The 23,930-nt window shown below is 41.5% G+C and overlaps 2 protein-coding genes across 2 annotated transcripts; both read right to left on the bottom strand.

Moving 5' to 3' along the window:
- Positions 1–101: 101 nt before the first annotated feature.
- Positions 102–11,453, bottom strand: ca9 (carbonic anhydrase IX). The gene is made up of 12 exons (XM_023796399.2): positions 11,199–11,453; positions 5,870–5,899; positions 5,240–5,410; positions 4,331–4,473; positions 3,965–4,057; positions 3,749–3,815; positions 3,130–3,287; positions 2,521–2,647; positions 1,565–1,639; positions 1,379–1,402; positions 874–967; positions 102–546 (listed from the first exon to the last, which is right to left on the bottom strand). The coding sequence occupies exons 1-12, from the start codon at positions 11,314–11,316 to the stop codon at positions 486–488; spliced, it is 1,161 nt and encodes a 386-aa protein (XP_023652167.2). The 5' UTR covers positions 11,317–11,453; the 3' UTR covers positions 102–485.
- Positions 11,454–15,218: 3,765 nt separating this feature from the next.
- dcp2 (decapping mRNA 2) lies at positions 15,219–22,866 on the bottom strand. The gene is made up of 11 exons (XM_023796401.2): positions 22,596–22,866; positions 21,920–22,071; positions 20,612–20,739; positions 20,421–20,519; positions 20,104–20,256; positions 19,901–20,013; positions 19,076–19,180; positions 18,087–18,204; positions 17,584–17,670; positions 17,305–17,356; positions 15,219–16,943 (listed from the first exon to the last, which is right to left on the bottom strand). The coding sequence occupies exons 1-11, from the start codon at positions 22,646–22,648 to the stop codon at positions 16,783–16,785; spliced, it is 1,221 nt and encodes a 406-aa protein (XP_023652169.1). The 5' UTR covers positions 22,649–22,866; the 3' UTR covers positions 15,219–16,782.
- Between the last annotated feature and the right edge of the window lie 1,064 nt (positions 22,867–23,930).

Below are 23,930 nucleotides of genomic sequence, written 5' to 3'. Positions count from 1 at the left end.
GAATAAGATTTCAACATTTAATAGAAATTACATGTTAATATAAAAAAGTCTATATTGCCATTTTTTGACAAAATTCCGCAGTAACTCTTTAAAGCAACAGACAAACTTTAAAGTAACATTTTATTGCAAACAGCCATCTTTACAGTGCAATCAACTTTCCTGTTTGGTTCCACAAACTTGGACCTAAATCATACAAAACATGACATAGCCACTTGGGGATAACAGGGAAAAAATAATACATTTTGAAAATAGTTTTTTTCAAAGTAACACGGGGGCTAATGGGGTTTTCTATGGTTTAAACAAAAATATCAGTCATTAATTGTATGATAAACTTCATTTTTTTCAATTCGCTGGCATGTTTTGAGCTTGACACCATAAAAAAATCCATTTACATATAAATAAATCTAGTGATTAATAAACAATAATTTGGACTAGAAATCAAGTCAAATCTAGCTAAATACTAATAAAGTCTTTCTTTACAGATGTTATACATCGTCTTTGGAGGCCGGCTTATAAATAACATTCTGTTTTGCGCCGTTCTTTAATCTGTGGAGAGACGATGGAAAGGCCGGTTAAAACCTATTTCGATAACCGACCGGAGACCCTCGGGACATAAAGCCCAGTCAATATTTACCGACTAAAATGCACATCAGCCCGGCGAAAGCAAATGGGGGTGACATGGTGTGCAAATAATCCTTAAACAAGAACCCCTGCTCCTGGGTAATAACTGGCTGTTGGCACATAAATACGCAGGAACGCAGCTGTCTGAGAGCGGCGTCGCTAAGTCCTAATGGACCACCATTTCACTTTAGCTACCACATTCGTAAATGCCAAGAAAATGAATAAACAATGGAAAAATATCACGACGGCTACCTGGAGTATTTTTTCTGCTGCCTGTAGGCGTACACAAGGAAGGACAGCAGAGTGACTGTAAAGAGAGTGCCGAACGCAGTAGCCCAGATGTCCCCTGTGAAACAAAATCGGTTTCAATCATTAGTTGTACAACATGGCGGAAAAAACACATTGGCCCTCTATTATTAATGTGTGGTAATAATCCATGTCATACACCATAAATTTTAAAGCATTAACAATTTTTGCAATTATACAGTTATTAAGATTTAATGATGCTATTAAGCAATAAAGCTAAGAAAAATAAATATGTAGCCATGTAATGAAATAGATGCAATAAATTATCGTATCTCATAGTTATCAGCACTTCTGAGATCTCAGGAGCCACAAGCAATTTAACAGGAAATGATTACGTTATTCTGTGTAAATGGATGAAGACCTCAAAAACTGACTGAAACTTATGCTAAAATGCAAAATATATTGTTTTATACCAAAATGATCTTTATAGGAACATCAAATGATAACATACCACTGGAGATCCAACTATTAGGGCCTGAAAAGCAGGAAATAAAGGGTCATTATCAACATGTGATCACAAAAAAACATACTGAAATATTACACATACGAAAAACGTGACTACTGTCTTATACATGTAAATATCTGACAGGAAGTGAAAATACCGGTAAGACTTGTCCATTTGCTCTCCATTGCTTACCCTGGGCTTCATTCTTTGATCTGACATCCTTTGAAGGGTCAACATCGCTTTCATATGGAATATAACTCCTGGGGCCTGTAAAACCATGAAACACAGCAAACATTGAACTGTGCTATATTATTAACATGCAAGCATAAGGCTTGCAAGAAGCTACAATGCGTATTCTTATGTCTGTCATTGTGTTTTTGAGCTACTGGATTCCCTCTTCCTTTGGGATTAATGAAGTCCTATCTATCATCTATCTATATCTATCATCTCTCTATCTATATCTATCTATCTATCTATCATCTATCTATCTATCTATCTATCTATCTATCTATCTATCTATCTATCTATCTATCTATCTATCCTAATCTAATCATCATAGGTATCACATAAGCCACTAAGGCCAATGGGAATCAACTGTTTATCCTGGTTCGGCTTATGGGGGAGTCTGGAGCCAATCCCAGGAGCACTGGGCACAAAGCTGCGGGACACCCTGGATGGGATGCCAGTCCATCACAGGGCACACATGCACTCTACTAAATGCAGGATTTTAGGCTTCGGGAGGAAACCCAGGAAATAATAACCTGACGGCATGAAGTGCAACCCACCGAGCCAGACAAGGCTGTGGAGAGGCCTATGCAATGGGCTTCATTTCTTATAGAGCGGTGACCAACCTGGTCCTAGGGGGCCCACAGACAGTCCATGTTTTTGCTCCCTCCTAGCCCCCAGTATTGTGGACTGTCTGACTCAGAAGGAGCACAAACATGGACCAACTGTGGGTCCCCAAGGACCAGATTGGGAAACACTGCTATAGACTGTTTTGCAACTGATGCTTTGACCATTGAACTGGGTGTGGCTTCTTTGATAAGACCTTAATGATGGTGAAGTATCTGGTTGACGTCAAGCATGTTACTCAGTGCTTCCCAGAATACATCTGTATCTGTAAGGATTGGCAGAGGTACGGCAGCAACCTTCCATGGCTGGCAGCTCTCTGAAAGAGCACAGCACAGGTCGTCCGTGCAGAGGCTGGGGAATCCTGAAGTTTTTGGTCAGGGAATGACTGTGATGGGCCTTCAGCGTGTCCTCCAACATGGCCATCTGGACCAAAAATTAAATGATAATTAAAAAAAAACTAAAAAATGACACTTTTTTGGAACCACTTAATGTGTGTTGGTCTGTTTTTCATTTTAGGATCATCCCTTATGCTGGAGGTTTTCCTGAAATGCAAACTAAACAACAAAAACTAAATATAAATAGTAATGATTCAGAATCTTAGTTGTGTATTATTCAAGTTTTCCCTGTGTGATCTTATTCAATTCAATTAATTTTTATATAGTGCCTTTCACAACAGAGTCGCCACAAGGCGCTTTACATGGGTGCTGTGATACATTAGAACATCACTAAGAGAGAACAATACAAAACCAGGGAAAATGGAGGGCAAAAAATGAAAGGAAAGAAAATTCAGTTCAGATGGTGTCCACTCTGGGTATTGACCACTTCAGTTTGGTCTACCTGCTTTAATATTACACCAAACAGATTCAAAATTACAATGACAATGCCCTTTCCTCTGAGTTCCTAACCTGTTTCCTTGACAATGTGATAGATTCATTAAAGACAGTCCAGGTCACAGACTGGAAACACGGAGGGGTGGTGAGAGACCCATTGTATCTGTAGAATCTTTCCAGGTTGTCTGGCAGCAGGAGTCGGACATTAAATCCAGGGATTTCTGTGTCGGAATCTGAGGAAGACAGGAGCAGGATAACTGTGAGAATTCCATGTGATCTTTGGGATACCTTCATATGTCTAAATGATCACTGGAAATTAACAGGTAACAGTAAACGGTTCCTTCACACTATTATCGATATTGATCCCGATGGGGAAATTCCCTTTGTGCCTCCTCCCAGGTTGTTCTCTGTAGGTGAGCGCAAACTGTCCATGAAGGGATCACCTGTTGCAGCCCCAAGAGAGCTGCGGGTTAAGGGCCTTGCTCAAAGAGTCACAGATGTGCCATGGCCAGGCTCAACCCAGTTCATGATCACCAACATAGAGGCTTAGCCCACTGAGCCACAAGCTGCCCCCTATAGGTCATCTTTGGGAGACGTGCCTTACAGCCTCAGTTATATAAATCAAAAGAATTAGGAGAACCCATAGAGCATTGACTTTTATTACACATCTACACACAGATTGTGAAATGGTTACCTTCTGTGCTGACATTTTTGATTGAAGACAAGATTTTCTCATAGTTTTCATTGTCATGCAGCCCAATCTAAGATCAATAGAACATTCCAGAAAATAAGGCCACTCCAGGCAGATGCAATGAATGATTTTAAGACAGATGATGGAGAATCTGGTTTTTTGAAACTCATATATCTCAGCAGGATGAACTGAGGGTGAGAATCTGAGGCGTTAACTCACACCAAGTAAAACCCCCAGCACGACCAAGCCGTCCGGCTGGCTGACCGCCTGGTCGATACTTCCGTATTTGGAGTTGTAGTGAACCACATGGATCTGTGAGATTAACAAGAACCAGATTCCTCATCAATATTTTAATTTCCCTAAAGCTATCAACCTCAAATGCTGATGAATTCACCCTGAACGGCGAACAATGTATCCGAAAAACTGAAGATAATTCACACCTGAAGCTATATATCTAGTCTATTATCGTAATGTTCGGTGAACTCATCCGAAAACAGTCAATTATCTTAGAATCCAACGATGTGTCAATTCAATGTCTTTGGGGGTACAGCACTCCTCACAAGATGATGAAGTAGTGATGCTTACCTCGGCGGGAAAGTGGGTATTATCGACGGTGTGCTCTGACCCGGGGATCTCTGGCGTCCCCCAGTGGAAGTGCAGCTGCTTAGCCAGGAACACACCATTGAACCCATGGACAATGCGCATAGTTTCGGGCAGGCTGAGCTGCACTGGAGCAGAGGACAGACGTGCAGAGGATGGATCAACATGGATCTTCTCTTGTACAATTCCAATTTAATCGGTAAAAGAGCATGGCATCATAGGAGTCTGTGTGCATCAAGCAAGAACAGGTCTCAAAGACGTCTGTGAATAGTAGAGACTTTACATTTATATAATAGATGCAATTTGCCATACAAGTGAGACATTAGGGGCGGCCAGGCCCTTGGAACAAATGGAGACTAAGGGACTCTCGTGCAGATACAAGCCAGGCCAGATCCAGTTTACAGATTTGTGGCGATTTCTGAACAACATTTGGCCCGGATCCAGTTCAGACTAATCTTGCTATGAGGGGGATCGGCCCTCAGATTCAGCTGCACATCTGGTATCTGGCTGATCATACGTATATGGTCAGACGACTATGCACTGGATCTTCATTTAGAATTCTGGACAGATTCTGGTGCAGACTCTCCTGCCCGAATGTCATTGGCACCCAGATTTAAGGAGATGCAGGCAGATCTGGCCCAGAATCAGTTGCCATGTGAGTGCTCATGATGTGAGAGAGTCGTTATGAACAGATACAGAACAGGAAAAATAATCAGATAGGTGGAAATGATCAAACTGATGAAAACAGATGGCAGAGATTTTAGTCCCAACGAAAGCGTATCATATTGGGTCCCTATCCAGACCAATCCAATTATGTTACAAATTTTTTAGGGCCCCTGAAATCGTCCTAAGCCCCCTCCCCTTACGGCACCCCTGACAGACGCACAAACCTACACGTATGCCCATTATTTTTCAATTTCAGAGACTGCTTGCACGGTAGATCGTATCCCTCAAGATTAATCTTCGGCAGGCTGAGATCAAAGATGACAGTTCTAGTGTTGATGTTGATGGGAGACTGGGATGTTCCGCCACAGTGATAAAAATTAGCAGGCCATACATTCTGATCTGTCAGGAGCGAGAAGATCATTAGGAAGATAGTTAACATTGCACCTCCGAGACCAGCAGCGCTGGAAGCAGGGGATATCAAGGTGCTTCAGCATCTCCACTTGTCCATTTCATCAAAGGGAAACATAGCATCTATCTCACAATGACTCAGAGGTGACTTCAGGAATATTTCTCTAAAAAGACTATCATTGTTAGCTGTTGATAGCTACCAATGATACAGAAGAACTTCAGTAAAGTCTATAAGTCTTCCCTTGCTTATGTTTTAGACTATTTAGTTCAGTTAGAGCAGTTGGGATGGAATGGGATGGGATGGGATGGAATGGGATGGGATGGGATGGGAATAGTACATTACTGAAATTCCCAATACCCTGCAACCCTGTTCTAGGTAAGCAGCTGGGAGTTAATATGGATAGTTAATGACACTGACACAAAACAGATAAAGCAGACAGACTTACTTACCATCATGTTTCCAATGTGGATGTGAGGAACCTACAAGGCAATACAAGAAGAATTAAATAGGAACACTGCTAACAAGAACACAGGAACCTTAGTTATAATCCATTAGCAATCGACAATGCATTATGCCTGCCAAGGACGTCTCAATAATAAATAGCAATGCATAGCAATGCATTCCATTGTGTGACTTGCATCACTTCCTGTCAATTTGAAAGAGAGTGGAGAAGATATACAGCTCGTATAATAACTGTGGACCGATGTGAGCCTTTGAAGTCAAACTGCATTAAAATCAACCTGAGCCCTTAATTTCAAACATTAAGAATAACTAAAAATGACAGGAAGCTCTAAAATGCTGGTTGAATCTGATGGGATTTGAATGTTGTTGTTCATTTAAACAGCCATTGAATCGAGAATAATTAAAGGCTCAGTATTTAACCAGCACAGCAAGTGGCCTTCCATACCCAGGATTAAGGAGGCCTGATCCAGAGCAAATTTCATGGCCAGAAGCCTTATAGTTTTGCATGAATATATCAGCCATGACATGCATTATATTGTGTGCCAATGATAGGGAATTCCTTACTTTGTTTTCCAGTTGGTTAAAGGTCGCCTCTTACAGTTTTCTGTGGCATTTTTAAAATAATCTGATGATTTAGAAACAAGTGCACCCCATGATGGACGTTCTGAGGTGTCATACTAAGAAATGAAATTCTCACTTGTTAACATCTTTCGTTACAGCCGAATTTTTACATTTTATTTGTTACTTTACTCAATTGAAGAGTTAGTTGGAGTGATGTCTGGTGTTGGGTGTTTATTGGATGGTGAAATAATCCAGAGTTTGTAAAACTAGTAGAGAAAGTGCTACTTTCAGATTACTGTAAATCAAGAAATGCCTAGAAAGATCGACCTAAGTTCTGGCTATGCTGCGTCACTTTAAAAATTTTATGGAAGTCCAACTAATTCAGGCTCTAAACACAACAAAATCATTGTGGTTTTATAGACAACTATCTGAAAAGGTTGTAGGGTTAAGGGTTTTGTCATTCAAAATGAAACTAAAAAAACTACTGCTTCTGTGAAAGATGTCTATATATATATGTGTGACAAAGATATCACCACAAAGCTAGAGTCTCCGGTCTTCACATCTTCATTGTATGAACAGACATACATTTGTTCATGAGCTCTCTAGCCATTTCTCTCTCTCTCTCGCTCTCTCTCTCTCTCAAACACACTCACACACCCATTTGTATTCATATCTTTATGGGGACTCTACATTCATTTCTATGGGAAAAACGCTAATCCCAACTATGACAACCCTAACCCCCACTCAGCCCTACCTTAACCATAAGTAACCAATCAAAACACAAGACTTAATGTATTTTTAGTTATTTATTTATTTATTTTAATTGAGGTTTATATTGTGGGGACCGGAAAAATGTTTTCACAAGCTAAAAAATAAATAAAATTTTACAACATTATGGGGACATCTGGTCTCCACAATATAATATATAAATGACCACACACACACACACACACACACACACACACACACACACCATTCCTCCGAGCTCCTGTCTGAATGCAGCCTTTATGGCCCCTGTTACAAAATCCCACCCCTTCTCTCCCAGCGAATGTTCCAAGGGGTCATTCAAGGGGATGCATTTCCAGGGCTTTCACTCTTACATTCAAAGCTGTGATATAATTGCACTAACGACTTGAATTACACAAGCTGCAGCTTGCTCCACCTCAGCCTGCCTCTGCACCAGGTCAACCATTTATCCATCTGCCTTCAGACAATTTCATATGCATATAGACACTTTATATACAATACCAGTCAAAAGTTTTTGCACAAACTGAGATTGTCTACAAAGTGACCTCCTCTAGCAAGTATAACAGCAGAAAAAAAATTGAGGCATTCTATCTACAAGAGACATTAAATATTGCTGTGCTTCATGGGATGAAAGTTAACTAGTGCATTTAAAGTTAAAGGACAGCCTAGAATATGATGCCATCACCATACAATCAATTAATATCATGTCAGACATGCACTGTTAGGCTACATACTCTTTCCATGTTATAAAGGAAACTTGTTTTATTTGACTTATATTTTCATTTATTGTTGTTCACTCAAGTTTAACATGGTTAACAAGAGTAAAAAATGTACAGTTCATGCACTAAATGGAGAAGTGGTAATATCCTGTGGTGTGCAAAAACCGGTAGTGTGTGTGCTTCTATATCACTACAGACACACAAATGTACAGTGCAATATACAGTATAGTGCATTTTCTAATGTTTTTGCCATGGAGGCATCTGATACTGAGAAGTCATAGCTGACTAATGCGTCTCCTGCTATTTTGTAATGTGTTAAAATTCAACAGGCTTCCCGTTAATGAATGATTCATGCGCTTTACGCTAAAATATAACTTGACACCAGTAACTAAAACCTGGCAAAACTGTCAGCAAAACACCTAGACGCCAAACGCAAATGTATAGTTTAATGTGTTGCACTAACATTGCTGTATTTGCAGGTACAGGTATTAGCTGTCTGATTCAGGGGCCATCCATTCATTTTATGACCATAATTCTTATATAGAATGAGATGTAGAAAATAAAACTTGGGGAACATGTCATGTCATGTCATAAGGTCAGAGGTGGAAATTTCAGGTCCAGAAATTTCAAATCCAGACCAAGATTTTGTTTCAACCAACCTGTTCCGAACTCTGTGACTGTGACTCATTGCAATCAGCTGGTTGGTTGAAACAAAATCCTGGTCTGGATTTGAAATTTCTGGACCTGAACTAGCCACCTTCTGCATAGGGTACAATATGTCCTGAAATGTGGACAGGAAGGCCATTTTATTACACACTGGCAGTCGCACGCCAGAGTAGCTGGAAATGGCCGTGGAGTCGCTGAGTCCGGCATTTTCCACTGACCGCTATAGCCAGGTTTCCAAACCAGACTGTTACAGTTTTCCATAATGAAAGTAAAACCTGGACATTTTTAGTTATGAGAACACAGGAACAGTTTAAGCCCAATTGCTTATTTAAAAAATAAGTAATAAAAAAAAGCTTATATTTATAAACTTTCATTCAGATTAATCAAACATACTGAAACGTTGGGTTGGTAACAGCTCAAATCATTACATTGTGTAATTTGAGGATTTTCTTTTCATTTTCAAGGAAATTACTTATTCTATAGAAAATTCTGAGTCAGGACATTTGTCGTATTTCTGGCAGTGAGTAACACTGATTCAAACAGTGTTGGAATGGCAACTGTGCTAAAATCAACACAGGCGAGTTGGGCAACGTGACTGACGCAAGTGCTGCTCGCGAGTGTTTCTCAGGGACGTGACACACAGTAACCATGGAAAGCAGCCCTTGTTCCTCATCGACAAGCCCAGCTAAGAAAAGTGATGCTTCTAAACTTTCTCCACAGTATCTTGTGGGATCCACCCCCCACTTACTCAAGAGACACGTTTGTTAATTCTGTAATTTGAGGCCTCGTTTAGTGCTGATAAGAAGGCCTAGATGATACTTCAGTGGGTAAGCGTTGTTATCGCAGGCCTGGGGGATCAAGTCCGATCTCCTCTCTGAATCTGGGGAGTTTGGATGTTCACTTTGTGTTGTATAGGGTATCTCCCGCAGTCCAAAGACATGACGTTTTGCTGACTGCTGTCTGTAATTTGCCAGTAGGGTATTTCATTGAGTGTGTACATGTGCCCTGTGTTGGCCTGGCGTCCCGTCCAGGTTGTACCCCAACCTCATGTGCCGGGATGGGCTGCAGGCTCCCCTGCGACCAAGACCGGAATTTATGTGCCAGGAACGTGCAGTGACTAAATGTACCTCAGAGCATCATATTAATGTGTCAATCAGCTGATTTCCTTTAGTTTGTCTCCAACGAGAATCCCTAGTGATAGTGGTCAAAATTACCAGTTTTATGGGTCAACTTCATAAAGTGAGAACTTCTGTTTGCTGAGATTCCAAAAACTCAAAATGCACAAAAACCAATGGCAATGTATATTTTTTGGTATATTTCTCACCGAAATGACCACTTTTCCCCCAGCCTAAATGACTTTCTGGTTGCATCCCAGACTATGACTATACTATGACTTACTCTTCTTGCTGATAATGACACAGACTGCCATCAAACCACCCACAGAGCTTTGCGGGCTTAACCCTACAAAGTGAGAGGCTGCTTTTGGGCATGACTGTAATGGGGGGGGGGGGGGGGAATTGCGGGCTTGTATGAGTAAGCTGGCAGTGATGCCCCTAGAACACGCCGGTCCGCACGTAGACTTTCCCCTGCTAAACCACGAAGCGCCTGGCATTGTTACAGAGTCCCGATGCAGCTAAGAATGACTCCTCATCCTTTGCCCAGCCATGACTCTGATTTCATGACGTTTTTGTTTAGGGGATGTAGTAACAATTTTTTTTATTTGCAGAATGCAAGTTTGAAACGGAAATATCAAATGAATCAAAGATACAATTCACACAAATTACTTTTAATAAGCTCCAAAGTAGCTGGTCAAACTACACAAGTACTTGTGAGAATCACATTTAATTACATAATTAGATGCAATTGATTTATTTGTTTATGTATGTTCTCTCTACTAGTTTGGGGTTTAACTCTATTGCATAGTTTGTACTTTATCTTGTATGTTCTCTACCTTAATTAATTATAGTCTTAATAAAGTGATGTTTTGAATGAAACAATGCACTATATGTAAACATTCTTCTCACGAAAGCCAGCATAAAATCATCATTCCGAATGACACAGATGAGTGAAACTCAATAGAAAGATGACAGTGAGTTGATTTGTAAGTTACCTTGTGTCTTCATATGCCACACAAAAGAGGTGACACAAATCAAAACGTCTCAACCTGAACTATGGTATAATAAAATGCCATCTCATTTCTGCTTCTTAAGAGGCAACGCACTAATTAATTGCAGTTCTTAGGAAGTTTAATTTAATCCATCCCTCTGCAGTTTTTCTATGTGGAGTTCACATCCATTCTCTGAAGGGATTAGCTGCCCTCTCAGAATTACTTGAAAGAACTTAATATGAAATGTATCAATTTCAACACAAACATAATTATGAAAAAAAGCTTAAAACTTAACATAGATTCAGATGAAGTTTGAGAGTTGGCATGTTTTAGTCAATCACCAAAATACTAATTAATGTAGCCAAATATTCTGTTCTCTCAAATCTCTGATTTAAATTGTGCCAAAATACTCTCATGTTTAGTCACTTTCTACACAAAGAAGGTGAAAAAAGTAATTTCTGTTATTTAGAAACACAATGAAGCAGAAAAACACGAGCGAGGCAGCAGCAGACTCACTTTCTAAGTGCTCCTCACTGTCCCTCTCGCTGCTGCCGTCCTCCTCCTCTGACGACGAGCTGGCAGTAATCAGGACCAGATACTGGAGCCAAAGAGCCCCCAAGGTCCAGAGCAGCATCTCAGGCTCCTGTCCCACGAAGTAACAGTGCTCCCGTCGCTGTCTGGGGGAAGGCTCTCTGAGTCAGGAGTGGATCACCTGGCCCAGCTTTAAAGCCGCGACACAGGCTGCCTGCCTGCCTGCCTACCAATCAGCTCCCGAGAGGTGCCAGAGCTGCCCGCTGTGCCCCCCCCCGCCCCCCCCAGGGTGGCCAGCTCGCCACTTCTGAATCGAGGCTAATCTAATCTCTTGGCTGCTCCTCTCCTGCCCTTTTTCCCTCTTTAATAGCCAGTTATGAACTTCAGCACAGTGTGCCGGTCAGACTCAGTGCACCAGCAGCAACTTACAGCTGAATTTACAATCAACAGGCAGCTTAAAATTTCCAGTGTATCAAGTCGATTCTGCCACCCCAGAAGTTTCTGTATCGCTGTTGCATTTCCAAATGTTAAACTAGACTTTTTTTTCATTTCCGAGAAAGAAATACTCCTCCCCTTCCCGGCCTCCAAATGAACAGTTTAGTAGATTTTAGTGATCAAAAAGAACCAGTATTTATATTTCTGAAAAATATTGCACAAAGACAGCATTTGGGGGTCCTTTCCCTTGATATCATTTTCTTTTTTGCCCCATAGCACCTCAGCTTTTGTTCTGAACTCGTCTCGTCCAGGACAGCCTATCATCTGCCACGATGCCTCTTTATATCACTTGTCAGCACTGCGTCCTCTTGCCGCACTGCGTCACCTGGCCACCTGTGAGCGGCCAGCGGTAGTTTACCGTCAGATCAAGATGTACAGACGTCAAGTCGCTCTCACATGACCCCTCTCATGTTCAAAATGCTGTCAACTTTCTCCATCATGAGAGGCACTCAGCGTCAACAGGCAAGTAGCACAGAATCAGACTGTGAGCAGGCCTGGGAAATAGGGCTCAGGAAGAAGCTGCGAGACCACAGAGTAACTACAGGGGTCAAACAATAAAATTAAAATACTGGCCAATATAGTGTTTGAGGTTTCATGCCTATATATGCACGGTCTAGTCGCTGGTCTTCACTGATTGCACGTTGCATCAGCAAGAGCTGAGTGTGAAGGTTGAATTACAGTAGCAGAGCAATATCACAGCTGTACATGTAATACTGCAATCCACACCAGATAATGGGAAACATATCAGAGTTCAAAACAGGACAAACTGTTGGTGCGCGACTCGCTGGTGCACCTGTGACCAGGACAGCAAGTGTTCATGGTGTTTCGAGAACCACGGTATCCAGGGTAATGTCGGCATACCACCACGAAGGACGGACCGCATCCAACAGGATAACTGTGTCTGAAAGGGGTGTCTGGGTACTAACCTGGATTGTATTAGAAAACAAAAAGCCACAGCTGCCCAACTCACTGCAAAATTAAATGTGCACTTTGACTCTCCAGTTTCCACCAAAACTGTTCATTGGGAGCTTCGCAGGGTCATTATTCATGATTGGGCTGCTATAGCCAAACCTTTGGTCACTTGTGCCAATGTCACCTTCAGTGGTGACAGTAACTCAAATATTAGGCTGTGGACAATGAGAAACACATACTGTTCTCTGATGAGTTTTACACAGCTGCTTTGTGTTTTGGGCGAGCGAGTCAGGAAACGTTTTCCTCCACCAGCTTCACATAGTAATCTGGTCACTGTTCTGCAAGAGGAATGGCTCAGAATCCCTCTGGCCACTGTACAGGACTTGTGTCTGTCATTCCCAAGATAAATTGATGCTGTATTGGCTGCAAAAGGTGGCTCTACAACATGCCAATAAATTATGGTCTAAGACCAGGTGTTCCAGTTTCATTGTCCAACCCCAAAAAATGGGACGTGAAGTCAGCTGCTTTAAAAAATAGCACAGAGAGTGAAGGTTGAGTGGCACCTGAGAGAGAATTTAATCGATTGTGCACTACATGTACATGAAGGATCACACCTTATATTCCTGCAGCTCCCACCTTCAGCTTGACCAAATTCTTACGTGGTGGATGCACACCACCCTCTCATCCGTAAGGAAACCCCGACTTGTTGAACAATTACTACTGGGGATACGATACTTGAAGGGGCACAAATAATGTAGTATTACGCTATTACTTATGTATTAATTAACCACAAACTACATACTGATCTTCGTTCATCAGTAATGAATCGTGACATGTTTTATCTCAAACAATTACTATGTTTTTACTAAATCTGTTAATTCTGTAAACCTTTGTGAACTACTGAACGATCACATAATGAACAGAAGTTAAACACTGATCTCATATTTGTTCATTATCAACAAATCACGATGCATCTTTCATCTCTAGTAGCCAATACATTTGTTCACAATTTGCACTTCAGTAGTAACTAAGATGCAAGTAAGTATTGGCGCCCCCTCAAGTCAAGCTTTAAAAATACTTCATGAGGAACCCTGGAGTACCACAGAAGACTTGGGGTTTTGTTCAGCCCCAACCATCTATAAATTCATACAACCCGAAAATCAATTAAGACTGCAACCCAGGTGCCCCCCACTGTATGCTGCTTTGGTAAACACTCAGAAACTGGTCTGCCTACCTTTATATAACACAGTGCAATAAAGGATGAACTTTTAGCTACTTAACATACAAAAAAATGAAAGGGTGACTAACCACCAAGACTAGTCCAAGCAGGTCATCCTGTGGGTTAGTTAAGATATTCCTGTTGCAAGTAGTCCCACAAACTTGCATAAATTCATTGCAAGAGTTGGATGGGCAGGTAATGCAATTGGAGGGAGCTGCTGTTGTACCATTGAGCAGGGGGCTCAAGCTGAAGTGCTCCTGAATATTATACAGGGAAAGCAAACAAGAAATGTCACTTTAAAGAACAGATGCCACATATTCAGTTCTATTCTTTTTTCCTCCACGTATGAATGGCAGGAACTTGAACAAATGTGCATCTGATGGAAGTCGGATTAGACATTACAACGCTAGATGTGGATACTAAACTCATACTTACCAGAGAAGCCTCCAGAAAAAGCCACTTTAATGACAGGATACATATTCCTTACCCATCCCATCTGCAGTGGTAATTACATGTGATAATATATTTATATTACTATTATAACCTGGACACTTCTAAAACACAGTAGGACAGAGTGACTCAGAGACACTACATTTAAAAAACTAAATTACGGGAAAGGTAATTCAATTTCCAAGTCGGCCTTCCAGGCAAAATTGACGGCAAGGATCAAATGATCATGGCATCACTCACACGTTGGGTGAACGGGTCATCTTACTAAAAGAGGCGACTTAACGAAGCCCGTGGCCCGCAAGACGTTAAGGAGCACAGGGAAGATCCGACGACACACAAGAGAAGTTTTGAGTTAGAATACAAGCAAATGTGCTGGAATGTTTTTTTAAGCATTTGTGCAATGAACCCCTTTGCGTATGTCAAACACAGACAAAATGGAGAGAGGTATTTATATATTAAACATAAATAATACTGAACAGTAGCAATTTGCTTTAATATAGCGTTCCCAGGGATGGCACAGAGGTGCAGCGGTTAGCACAGTTGCCTCATATCTTAGGGACCAGGATTTGAGTCGTCACCAAGGGTCTTTGTGTGTGGAGTCCCTGTGTTGTTGTGGGGTTTCCTCCGGGTACTCAGAACCCCCCCCCCCCCCCCATTCAAAAACATGCTGAGGTTAATTGCCGTTTCCAAATCAGCCATATGCAAGTGTGCCCTGTGTTGGGTTTGTGACCCACCCTGGGTTGGCTGTGGACCCCCCCACAATCCCAAACTGAATAAGCAGTTATGGAAGTTAGATGGACAGCCTTCCCAAAACACAATGTTACACTTGGACAGCAATAATTAAAAAAAAAACATTTATTTTTTTTTTTTTTAAAGAAAAATTAAACAGGAAACATCCATTAGACAGTAAGAAATGACTGGAAGGTAACTTTAATATCAAAGCCTACTGCATTTATTGCAAAATTTCAGTGCAGCTTTAAAAAAGTATTTTCCATACTTTCTGAACTAAAGAGGGGGAATGTAAACAGACAACAGAACGATGCATTTCATGTTTCGAAACTGAACATTCCCTGACACTCCCATTTTGAATGCTTAAAATCTTTTAACAGCTTGTAATTAAAAGAATGAATAAGGAGATTAAAAGAATGAACAAAGAGAGTGAAGTGTGGAGTCTATGTCAAGTTTGTTCTGCAACAAAAGGCAAGATGATTTTTCTATTGCTAGATAACTTATTAAAACAATGTACTTTGAAGTTTTGACAACAATTATCATAACTGCTATTAAAACGTTTCCCTTCCCTGTGCAACCTGAAGGGGTGTCTTACAGATTCAGAACCATCTTTAAATATTTTTAAACCAACTTTGATGTAAATTTGAAAAATCCCATTTTACTTTGACTCCCGATACTTGTTTTAAGTTACATGTATGGGGTAGATTCCAATAATATTACTATGTCAGTAAAAATACACCACCCTTTTCACTCCCAGTGAACAGAACTTACGTCATCAAAACAATCCCGTCTTGAACAGCTAGCACGCAGCAGCAGTTAAACATCGATGTTTTGCACCACCTAGTGGTCACCGTAAAAAAACGGCCTCAAACAAAAAATATACTGTATTACATTCCATTTTCTGTAACTTTAAAATGATTTTAAAATGAGTTTCTTAAACGCAGAATGCTTTGTTAAAAGGAATCTCAAGCCGGCCTCAGCATAGCGCTCGTGGGTTTGCAGGATTTCACAGTGCTTTGGAGGGCGGCTTGACCAATCAGGAGCAACAACAGTCTGCTTTGTGACCCAATTTTATAAACGTTATTTTTAACACAGACTGTTCTATTACATTCCAGAAGGGACGTATTCAAGCTGTAAGATATGGAGCAGCAGGAACTGAGCTGGACAGTAGGGCAAGGTTGCACGGTTTCTCACAGCAGTCCAAACTTCAACAGCAAAACATGGCAAACCCAGCGAGGGGGGAAACCTAGCCAAAAACGGCCGAGGTCGAAGGAGGGAAGCCAAACTGGTTTGAAATCGCTCCGCTACTTTGAAATGTACAGTGGCTACTCGTTATCAGCTACAGCTAGACAAATAGCTTGAGTGGTAGAGCTCCCACCAGGAGACTCACAGCACAAGGCCCGACCTCATCCAGTGTGTTCGAAAGCTCCTGTTGCCCCCCCCCCCCCCAAAAAAGGCCATCTTTGAGGAAGTTAACCTAAATGAGTGCTTGCAGTGCATTAATCTGGACTGGGGAGGGGAGGTAAGATAATACTGTAAAATGCAAACAATGAGCAATCAAACAAATTGTCAACACCACTAGAAGACACCTTTCAGTAAGTTTAAGTGACAGGATAACTCGACCCAGGGATTCTGCTCTGTGTGGGTGTTTCTCTGCAAATCCCTGTTACTTCTTGCACTCCTGAGAGTGACAGAAAAGTGAATGAATCAGTGAGAGGGAGCGAGAGAGAGAAGTGGGAGCAGGTGATGGGCTGGGCATCGACCTCAGGAATCAAAGCATTTCATTATGGCCTCCCGGTCGAACTTGAAACTGAGGAAGGACCTGGAGGACAGCGGATGGCCACAATCCCCATTGCACCTTGGAGGCTGGTCGGCCTGTCGCAAGGGCTGCTCGTCATTGGAGCTGCACAGGTCATATGCTGCGTCTGGAATGCAGAGAGGTAGTGTCACATGGTTGGGGGGGGGGGGCATACTCCCAGCCCACGCAGAGATGAAGACAGTTCTGAACAAGATTAACTGGATCAAAAGGGGGATCCTTCCCCAAAGACAAAGGAGCAGAACCCAATTAGGGAGGTCACTGAATTCAACTGACCACACGTTAAGGCCACAAAACCATTATTTGAAACCATGGAGTTAGAAAATGCATCCCATCCTACTGTGTCCTGTAAGCTACTTAAACACATTCAGAAATAAAAGGAGATGGATGTTTAACCTCTGAGCAAAACTCTATCCCTCTGACATGCATTGTGATAGATTCACCGCTACCCCACAGAGCTGGAAACCCACCCGCTTCAAAGTTGTCCTGTAGTCTCCTTGGCTGAAGCCTCTTGTCTTCTTTCTAAAACAATAAATACATAATGGCTTAACATTTATTCGTGCAGGGTCGCGGGGCTCCTGAGCCTCTCTCGGAAGCTACAGGTGCAAGGCAGGGAATAACCCAGGACCCATCACAGTAATAGATTAACACTATAATACAAATGTAAAATAGCTCATCTACTGAACAGGCACAGATGATCAGGTGTGACCACCGTGCCACATGCAGAACTGAGAAAGAACAAGCAGCACCTGTTGGCTGTTGCATCCATTCAGCCTCTTTTTCGCATTTGGGGAGTCCTGGTGCCTCTTTCCACTACTGCCTCTGGGGTTTTGGTTCTGAATGGGGGAGGCAGCAGGTGAAATGGGACACCCCCCTCCCAGAGGAGCCAGGACAAGGGCACTTTCCAAAAGGCCTAATTTAATCACATAAAGCCCAGACTAACAGACATGTGAATTTACTGCACATGTATTACATGTTACCTTGTAAATATGAATAGTTTTATGCAATAATCTATTCATAAACTCCTGGAAATCAAACATTCAGCAGAATTTAATCAGCAAATTTGTTCACAGCAACTAATTTTTGATAAAGATTTGCTAAATGTATTTATTTACTAACAAATGAAAACCAGCAATGTACTTCTGCATGCTTTTTGCTGCCTTATTGCCAAGGCTGGGCACCCAGTAATTTTTCTTTTATAAATAAAGCTGATAAGTGGCGGTAAGAGGGGCACTGTGTCGGGGAGCCGCACCTTGATTTTGAGGAGCTCCGCCAGCTCGTACTGGTTGGTCGGTCCCAGTGGCTTCGCCTTCAACTTCGGCCAGCATTCGCCAGGAGACGCCGTCACCTGACTCCGTCTGGCTGTGGGCCTGGGACCCAGGATGTTGGGAAAAATGCAAATAAAACAGAAACAAAGAGTAAACATCCAAAAGGCAGAGAAAATAAACCGAAGCTCCAAAAAAAAAAAAAAAAAACGCGTATATTGAGGAGCTTGTACATAACAAATAAGTCGGTATAACAACAAGGGTTTTACAAGGTATCAGGTGGACTTAGTCATCATCCATGGACAGGCACACAGTAACACGAAATAACATGCAAACAGTGATGGGGGGGGGGGGGGGGCTTTCACAGGACTTAAAGTGCAAAACACAGGACAGTGAAAATAGGGAGGCTGGACAAAGGGGTTGTTTGTATACAGTGCTGAGCATAAATGAGTACACCCCCTTTGAAAATTAAGATTTTTACCCATTTTTTTTTATACATACATACATACATACATACATACATACATACATACATACATACATACATACATACATACATACATACATACATACATACATACATACATACATACATACATACATACATACATACATACATACATACATACATACATACATACATACATACCAAATAAAGAAAAGTTTATTAAACATTTGTTTCATTACCGACTGTATTTATAAAGAAGTGCTGTGTAGTCAATGTCATCACAATAAAAGATGTGGCTTCCTTAAAGCCACAATCCAAAAGCAACTGACCACAAATTAATTGTTAAAATACAGACACTATAAATGAGAAGTACAGCAGCCTGAGCCAGACCTTGAACAGTGCACCCCAAAACATCTCACCCCAAAACATCTCCGCAACTTTCATACTCTACATTATGAGAAGCCAGTGCGCTGATGGCAAACTGGGACCGGCCCCCAGATGCCAATCGGCCCCCCCAGCATGACTCACCGCTTCTCCATCAGGCTTTTGCACGGAGTGCTGCCATTAGACATCAGCTCCTCACTGCTGTCGGATGACTCTCCCTTGTGCTTGGAGATCCATTCTCGAAGCGGTCTGGGGCAGAGCACGTGCACATTTTAGTTCAGCTTCAACCCCCACCACCAAAAATACATTACTGCCCTGAGTATAACAAAAAGCAGGAGCAGTTTTCTGTGTTTGTTTACATGTATATATTCCATGATATTTGTGTTGCTTTATTTATATTCACCATTAATTATTTCATTGTGAATTAAGTGACATCACTGCCACACCCCACTTGCAGTAAAAATATGATGTCAGACTCCAGGCCAGATAAGACCTTGGTGGTGTTCTAAAAAGCTGGATTTCTCAGTTACCAAGGTTAAGTTACGTTAAAAATAATAATCGTCCAATAATAGGAATGCGTCTTACCTAAACTATTAGACAATCACGACTGCAAGCTTAAGTTAACCGAGAAATCCTGCTTCATAGAACACACACATTGTGAAAAGTTTAATTTTGTTATGAACAACAGAATAAGAAGGGAAAATAAAATTTGCACTGCATGCATATGGAAATGTTACCAGGCCAATAGATTGATGGTATAAAATCAGTATTTTCTACAACCAATATCCATCCATCCATTTTCCAGTACAGAATCACGGTGAGCCTTAGCTTATTCCTCAGCAAAGAGGATAGGAGGCATGGGGTGCAACACTAAAACACCAACAGGAATTGTTCTAATAAAACAAAAACAGCTGCCATCCCTTTAGCGTGCAGCAAGGTGGCAGCAGAAGCAGCCTTTCCAAAGCTCACCTCATAAACGGAATGGCCATGAAGAACTTGTTTGGGGCGAGTCCAAGCTTAGATTTTGGAGTCATGTCATTTCGATGACATGGGAGTTTATCCACAGAGAACCACTCGATGTTCTGCAACAAAGAACCACCGCGGCTGATTATTAGAAAGTGAAATTATCCGACAGACAGACACGTCTCATAGGAGCGCTGTAACAGAAGTACCCGGATTTCCTTCCTCGTTTTGGGGTTGAACTTCGTCTCCTTTGGAACTCCAGGTATGATGTATAACCGAGCCAGCTGGTCTGTAATTTTCTGCTCTATGTAAACATCCTTGCAGATGCGATCACGGATATCGAAGCCCGTCTCTTCCAGGACCTGAGGTGGGGTGGAGGGGATGGATGAAAACAGAGGCTTATTCAAAGAAATTGTCTCCATGTGCTGGCAGGCTGAGCTATGCTGACAGCTTCTCAAAGCCTCCTACCAGATCAACAGTACTTTACCATGTTATCCATTTAGGTAGCTTATTTTTTCACACTCACCTCTCGTACGGCACAGTCGTGTGGGGCTTCGTCTTCGTTCACTTTTCCCTTTGGAAAACCCCATCCAGACTTGGCAAGATAGCCTTGAACCAGCAGCGCCTAGATGGGTACAGAAATACCTCAAGTCTAACAGCTGAGAGCGAGGACAGATAACCAGAGACTATAGGACATTACTGTCCGGTAATACTCACATAGTCAAGCGTTTCATCAAGAATAATTGCACCATATGTGGGAACACCCATTTTGTACTCCTTCCATTGCTCCAACACTTTCTGAACATCCTCTCCATGCGGCAACAGAAAGGGACAATGGTTAAAAAGTTACACTGTTAAGGACTTTAAAGGGTGCAAAATAAATAATTAAAAAAATATACTGTGCAATGGGACACCCCCAAAATTATAAAAGCTACAGTAAAACATGCTATGATGTTACCCAGAAGTTTCAGTAGACATCTGAAACAATTTCTCTCTTTTGAAATATAAGCAGTTACATGAACAGCAATTCAACACTCAGCTAACCAAGCTTTAAATTCAAATCCCACAGAAACACAAGTTTCTAATCCTGAAAATTACAGGAAAAAAACTGCAATAGACTGTCAGCAACCAAAGGAAGGTATTAAACATCACTGAAGAGAACATCTGAAAACCAAGAGAAGCATAAATGCAATATGGCATACCAAAGGGCTTCTTTACAGAAGGGTCTAGGGCAGGGGTGGGCAACCTGATCTGTGTGGGTGCAGGTTTTTGGGATGACCTTCCAATCAGCCAATAATAGAGCAGTGGTTCTCAACTGGGAACCCACTGTTATTGGTCGATCGAGAGGCCATCCCAAAAACCTGCACCCACACCAGCCCCCCATGGAAATGATTGCCTGATCTAGGGAATCTTCTAGAATCGAGATGATGACTTTCAAGTTATTCCTTAAATCAAGTCTGCTTGAATGACACTGAACACACCCAATAACACACTGACCAAAAGAGGACCAGCCCATAGGAAAACTAATGAAGAGGGACACTGTGCAGTTAATAGTATCAAATGCATCCTCAGAAACAGCTGCCCTGGAGAACGCCCCATTAAGATGGGACAGACTTCCCCAGCAGTGACAGCGAGTCCATAACCACAGAGCAGAGGCAAGCACTGCATCTGCATGGTTTGACTCAGGGCACAGCAGAAAATAGAGCCACGAGACCCAGTCTTTACTGGAAACAATCACTTGGCACCAAAGCGGACACTAATGCAGACAGGAACTACGCACATTATCCAACATTTCAGGTGATCATATCAGCCATTCAGTATGCCATTCACCACAAATTATGTTCACTTTTAACTCCTCTATCTTCCCTTTACAACCTATACAAAATGACTGATTGTGACTTCCCCTTCCCGCATAAGACACATTGAGTTCTCCAAAATACCGGACAAAACCCAACAAAAACAACTATATCAATACTCAACAGAAATAACAACGGAGACGCCACAACAGCGATACAAAAAGGATATCAGCTTTGGCAAAGTCTCTTATCCCACACTGAGGTAATCCTGGTGTGTTCTGCAAGCAGAAGTCCAAGTAGAACCAGTGGGCAAGTTCAATCTGGAAGCAAACCCTAATGGCATTGTCCCTTTCTTCACTGGGAATGTGGAGGATGAATCGGCTGGAAAAATCAGAAAGATAGCAACACAGAATTAGCATTTAGGAGTGTCAAAATCTAGACCCACACTTTCTTGATTCATTGTGCAAAAAAACGCAGGGATTTAGTTATCGGCATAGAGAAAAAATATTTCAAGAACTCAACACAAGGAAACTTCCAGCAACATGTACCTCACAGCAATTCATAATAAGACGTTTATTATGATAATTTCAGCAACGGACATTTGTTCCAAATTACATACGTGGTTGAATTCAAGAAATTGCTGCTGATCTGCCACACTTAAGTGCCAATCGCTCGGCGGCTGGCTGACCGCCCAAGCCATCGACAGGTATATTACACTGGATCAGTAACTAAAAATTTAGCTACCGATCCCAAATACCAGGCGTATAATGTCAAAACAATCTTCAGAACAAGGCGCCGCCGCGGATACCACTCACGGAAGATGCATAAACTAGCGTATTTTCATTTAGGTCAGCACCACGCAGGGGGTAAATATATGATAAAGTCATCAGCGAGTATTTAGCTACCTGCAGAGGTCGTCCAAAACGCTGTTGGGAATCTCCCCTCGTCTCGTCTCCATGATGAGAACAAAAACATCACGAACTCGCGGAGCTGTTACCAGGAGAAAGCAAACGACGTGGAGCGAAGTTCACAGACCTCGCAGCAATAGAGACCGCAGGGAAAAAACATTTGATTAATCAAATAAATATCGGCAAACGACTGGCCAGGATGCAAACAAAACCAACTCCTGCGACACACTACCGTACTGGTCCTGTTAAACTCGAGGGAATTTACGTAATCGATCTCCAACCAATCATATGACCAGACGCCAATAAAATATGGCGGCACCTACCATGACGCAGTTGACCGGCAGGTCATTTAGCCGGGAAAACTGCGCGAACAACGTCCCTCGGATAAAGTTTGGTTGAGATAACAAGGAAACGGAGGGCGCTTTATTACTAGCCCCGTGATAACATGAGGATGGAGATACTTCTTATTGTGTAGTATCTCACAATTAGGATTAAAAGCGAAGACCGAGAGAACACGTCTTAAAAATGTAATATCGTTGATCGCGTGTATTCCTTTACGTTATGACTGCACGGTTAGGACGCTATATCAAAAAAATTGTGCGCCACATATAACATAGAAAAAGAGAATAACATATTTCAGATAGCGCCTGACAAGTAGTTGAAATGCTAGGTAAAGTATGCTAATGGTGAAATGTTTATAATTTTAAAAGTCGAATTTTAAAAGGTAAAAAAGGTGAAAAAGAATACAATCCGTTGATTTCTGATTTCCTTCAGCCCTTACTAATCGACAAACATATCGTTTAAATGATTGTTTTATCATTTAAATCATCTTTTACATTATTTATGAATAGGTCATTTAAACGATTATTATTATTTTTTTTTCCCTCCTCCACCCCCCCTCTGCGGGGGACTACTTTATCTGTATTTATTTATTTATTAATTAATTTTATTATTATTATTTTTTTTATATATATATATTATTATTTATTTATTATTTTATTTTATATTTTTATTTACTTCCTCAAAAGAAGGAGAGGGAGGGGGGGGACAAAGGAGAAGGAGGGAAGAGAGAGAGAGGGAGAGAGAGGAATGGAAAGAAAACAAAAAAAACAAAAGAAAAAAACAAAACAGATGATCTGCTTCCATGTCTGTTGAAAAGAGAAAAACAACATATAACATCTGTACTAATCACAACGACCATCAAACGTTAAATGTTGTTGTACAGTACACACAACCAGCCTTACAACCCATGCCCAGAAACAACAGCCGATCAAGACAGTGTGTGTCCGTGAGCATGTGTCCGTGAGCACCTGTGTGTACACCTGTGTGTCA

Source organism: Paramormyrops kingsleyae, chromosome 7 (genome assembly GCF_048594095.1).
Source record: "Paramormyrops kingsleyae isolate MSU_618 chromosome 7, PKINGS_0.4, whole genome shotgun sequence".
Classification (NCBI taxonomy): domain Eukaryota; kingdom Metazoa; phylum Chordata; class Actinopteri; order Osteoglossiformes; family Mormyridae; genus Paramormyrops; species Paramormyrops kingsleyae.
This window is presented reverse-complemented; position numbering and strand designations above follow the sequence as displayed.

Excerpts from the sequence above, each read along its gene's own strand:
- ca9 (XM_023796399.2), bottom strand. The coding sequence starts at position 11,316 with ATGCTGCTCTGGACCTTGGGGGCTCTTTGGCTCCAGTATCTGGTCCTG. Across the intron at positions 3,816-3,964 it reads TGCTGGGGGTTTTACTTGGT|ATTGGGCTGCATGACAATGA; the intron begins GTGAGTTAACGC and ends TATTGATCTTAG. Across the intron at positions 2,648-3,129 it reads TCACATTGTCAAGGAAACAG|ATGGCCATGTTGGAGGACAC; the intron begins GTTAGGAACTCA and ends TTTTTGGTCCAG.
- dcp2 (XM_023796401.2), bottom strand. The coding sequence starts at position 22,648 with ATGGAGACGAGACGAGGGGAGATTCCCAACAGCGTTTTGGACGACCTC. Across the intron at positions 22,072-22,595 it reads GTTTTGGACGACCTCTGCAG|CCGATTCATCCTCCACATTC; the intron begins GTAGCTAAATAC and ends TGATTTTTCCAG. Across the intron at positions 18,205-19,075 it reads AAAAGCCTGATGGAGAAGCG|GCCCACAGCCAGACGGAGTC; the intron begins GTGAGTCATGCT and ends CCTGGGTCCCAG.